The 3,135-nt window shown below is 44.1% G+C and overlaps 1 protein-coding gene across 1 annotated transcript in view; it reads left to right on the top strand.

Moving 5' to 3' along the window:
* Positions 1-3,073, top strand: part of CFAP70 (cilia and flagella associated protein 70) — a 35,615-nt gene extending 32,542 nt beyond the window's left edge. The window contains exons 25-27 of the mRNA XM_018571390.1: positions 405-506; positions 1,888-1,935; positions 2,965-3,073. Of these exons, the coding sequence (XP_018426892.1) occupies positions 405-506; positions 1,888-1,935; positions 2,965-3,045 (231 nt within the window). The 3' untranslated portion in view covers positions 3,046-3,073. The remainder of the gene's footprint in view (positions 1-404; positions 507-1,887; positions 1,936-2,964) is intronic.
* The last annotated feature ends 62 nt before the right edge of the window (positions 3,074-3,135 follow it).

Genomic DNA, 3,135 nt, shown 5'->3' with positions numbered 1-3,135 from the left:
AAATAAAAATATTTAATAAAAATCAATATAAAAAATTAAAAAGTTTATAAAAAATAATTTTTATTTGAAAAAAGTTAAAATAAAAAACATTTTCGGTTTCCGCCTGACATTTTTTTGAATTTCGGTTCGGTTTTGAAATTTGCATTGCGTTGCACCTCTAGTGGCAACCCTTCAACTCAGCACAGAGATCTCACCAATAGATTATCTGAGAGATAGAAGAGACCATTGTGCAATTTATCTGTTCAGCATCTACCATAAGCTGAAATATATTTTATTTGAATCTACTGACCCTTTTAAATGTGTTTTCTGGGTCACTGTTGGGGGAAGCAGCATTGGTCTAGTTATAAAAGGAAATTAGTTGTTTTATTAGACATAAAATTACTGAAGACTCTTCTTATCCACAGCTGGAGGAGATGCCGGAGGCTGAGGAAGCTCTTTCAGAGGCCAACGCCTTGAATAACAGCAACCCCTCGGTTTGGGGCTACCTGGCCCTTGTATGCTTAAAGGTGAGCTCTATAATCAGGATGGGGGTGTGTGGGTTTCTGCATTGCTGTATAATGGTATTGCTGGGAATTGTAGTTCTCTATAGCTGATGGTAGTCATTATTGCTGGGATTTAAAGTCCACTATAGCTGATGGTATTCTGCATTGATGTGTAATGTATTGCTGGGAATTGTAGTTCTCTAAAGCCAATGCCATTCTGCAATGCTGTACAATGTATTTCTGAGTTAGTGGCAGAACTACCAGGGTCGCAGCAGTCATGCACGCGCACAGCCCTGACGTGGCATCCCTCCACTACCAGTGTGCTTTACATTTCCTAAACCGATAAATACATTCACACTACTGTTACATGGATGGCAAAAGTGGCAGACGGGCGGGGAGAAGGCGGGGGAAGAGGCAAAGCGGGAGGGGGGTCAAGTTGCCGCACCATGGGCCTCTGGGTTGTACTTGCCCCCTGGGCTAAAAGTTGCCAGTCAGCCCCTGCCTTTAATTCGTGTGGAAGAACGTCTGAAGAGCACAACATACCAAAGTATCGTTGCTGGTCAAGTTCATCCGATCATGTTGATGGCGTATCCCAATGGAGATGGCTTCTTCCAACAAGACAATGCGCCATGCCACGGTGCTCGTATTGTGCAGGAGTGATTTCAAGAACATGAGGGAGACTTTACTTGCTTAGGTGGCCCCCACAATCACCAGATCTCAATCCAATTGCAGCATTTGTGGGGCTAAGCTGTAAGAGCCATCAGGCAGCTGGTTCCACAACCATCAAATGTCACAGAACTGGACAGCGCTATTCATCAGGGGTGGTGTCAGATTCCTCGCATCACCTTTCACCATCTCCGTGGAGTCAATGCCAAGAAGAATCGCCGCAGTATTGAAGGCAAAAGGCGGCCCAAAGAAGTACTGATGGGGCGGTCATAATAATCTGGTGTGTGTGTGTGTTATAATAAAGAGGTGCAAACCAAAGTTGTTGGTAATAGTAACTAAATGGAATCAATGTCAATTGCAAACAAGTGTTGCAGATGTGATTGGCCAATATGGGGGATCACTGGGCAGCAGAATATGACCATTTAGAAAGGATGGATAAGGCAAGGTTCTCGCTGTTTAGTGTATATCAGAGGATTTGTCTATTACTGATGTGAGAATCTCATAGATATCTAATCAGTGACAGTAATTTCAGATGACACAATCACTGGTGACCTCAGTATCAGAAGTGTCTACACATGCACACTTGGTCATTAAAAGTACCTGCTGGTACCTCGTAGGGCCTGGTCCTATGTTTCCTTCTCACCCTGTGTTGTTAGTTTGGGGAAGAGGGGACATGACAGGTTCACTTTAAAGTTTTTATTTTGTTCCCATATACTAATATATCTGACATTTCTTGTAGACTGGACGACAGCTGGAGGCCGAGCAGTCCTATAAATACACCAGGAAGGTATGTCCCTCTTCATCTCCTAGGCTGTATTGTCACATTTTCAGTTATTACTGTAACATTTATCTCATGTACTAGGTCTGAAGTCTCTGACCATCTCCTTTATCACGTCTGCCGTCTCTGACCATCTTCTGTAGCAAGTGTGCAGTCTCTGACCATCTCCTGTAACACGTCTGCAGTCTCTGACCATCTCCGGTAGCATGTCTGCAGTCTCTGACCATCTCCGCTGGCATGTCTGCAGTCTCTGACCATCTCCGGTAGCACGTCTGCAGTCTCTGACCATCTCCGGTAGCACGTCTGCAATCTCTGACCATCTCCTCTATCACGTCTGCAGTCTCTGACCATCTCCTGTAGCATGTATGCAGTAATAATAACACCAACTATGCCCAGCAACAAGACTTTGCTTACAATCCCATTCCATATTTGGATCACTAGACCAGTTGAACAGATTTACAAAACATTTGGCAGCTAAAACATATGCATTCCAACTGTGTATTTGTCTGCTTGAGCTGTAAAGCAGGACTGCAGACAAAAATTAAAATAGCCCAATAAAAGATAAAATAGGGAAAGCAGCTTGTGCTGCAATATTCAGCTTCAATCCCCGCAGTACTTTTTACTGCCACCAGATGTCCTTGGTCTGCTGGCCAGCATTCAGCCTACTTCCTCTGAGCCTAGGTCATCCCGGACAAGCCCCCAAGCCTGTGATTGGACAGTAAAGAGAGTAGCAATTCAGTGATGAGCATATCTCTGTATCACTCTGCTCTGTCCTCCGATCAGCATGCTGCTTCTTCCTCTCACACTCCAGCCCTGCTGTACAGAATGCAAGAAGCTGATGCTGGGTCAGATTCAGGAAGTAACACTGCTTACATTTAATTACAAATTAATGGTAACAGATCTACATTATATTTGTGTCATTTATCTGCTTACAGTTCAGCTTTAATATAAATATAGTCTGTATGCCTGTATATTGCCTTCACAAGGAACATTGTAGTCAACATCAGTCATCATGCTCCTCCGATTCCTCTCTTGCAGTTAAATCTACAGGACCAGACCCTGCTGACCGAGATCCACCAGCTGCAGGAGGAAGTTGGCTTTGGAGACCCGTCTTTCTAACATCACCCAGCGCCTTGTAATGGAGCTCCGCCCCCCTTAAAGCATCTTTTGGAACTGAACGGCCATTTTTTGTACATTTCCTGGCCACAG

This window comes from Nanorana parkeri, unplaced genomic scaffold, assembly GCF_000935625.1.
Source record: "Nanorana parkeri isolate BGI_ZX_2015 unplaced genomic scaffold, ASM93562v1 scaffold1748, whole genome shotgun sequence".
Taxonomy (NCBI): Eukaryota; Metazoa; Chordata; class Amphibia; order Anura; family Dicroglossidae; genus Nanorana; species Nanorana parkeri.
This window is presented reverse-complemented; position numbering and strand designations above follow the sequence as displayed.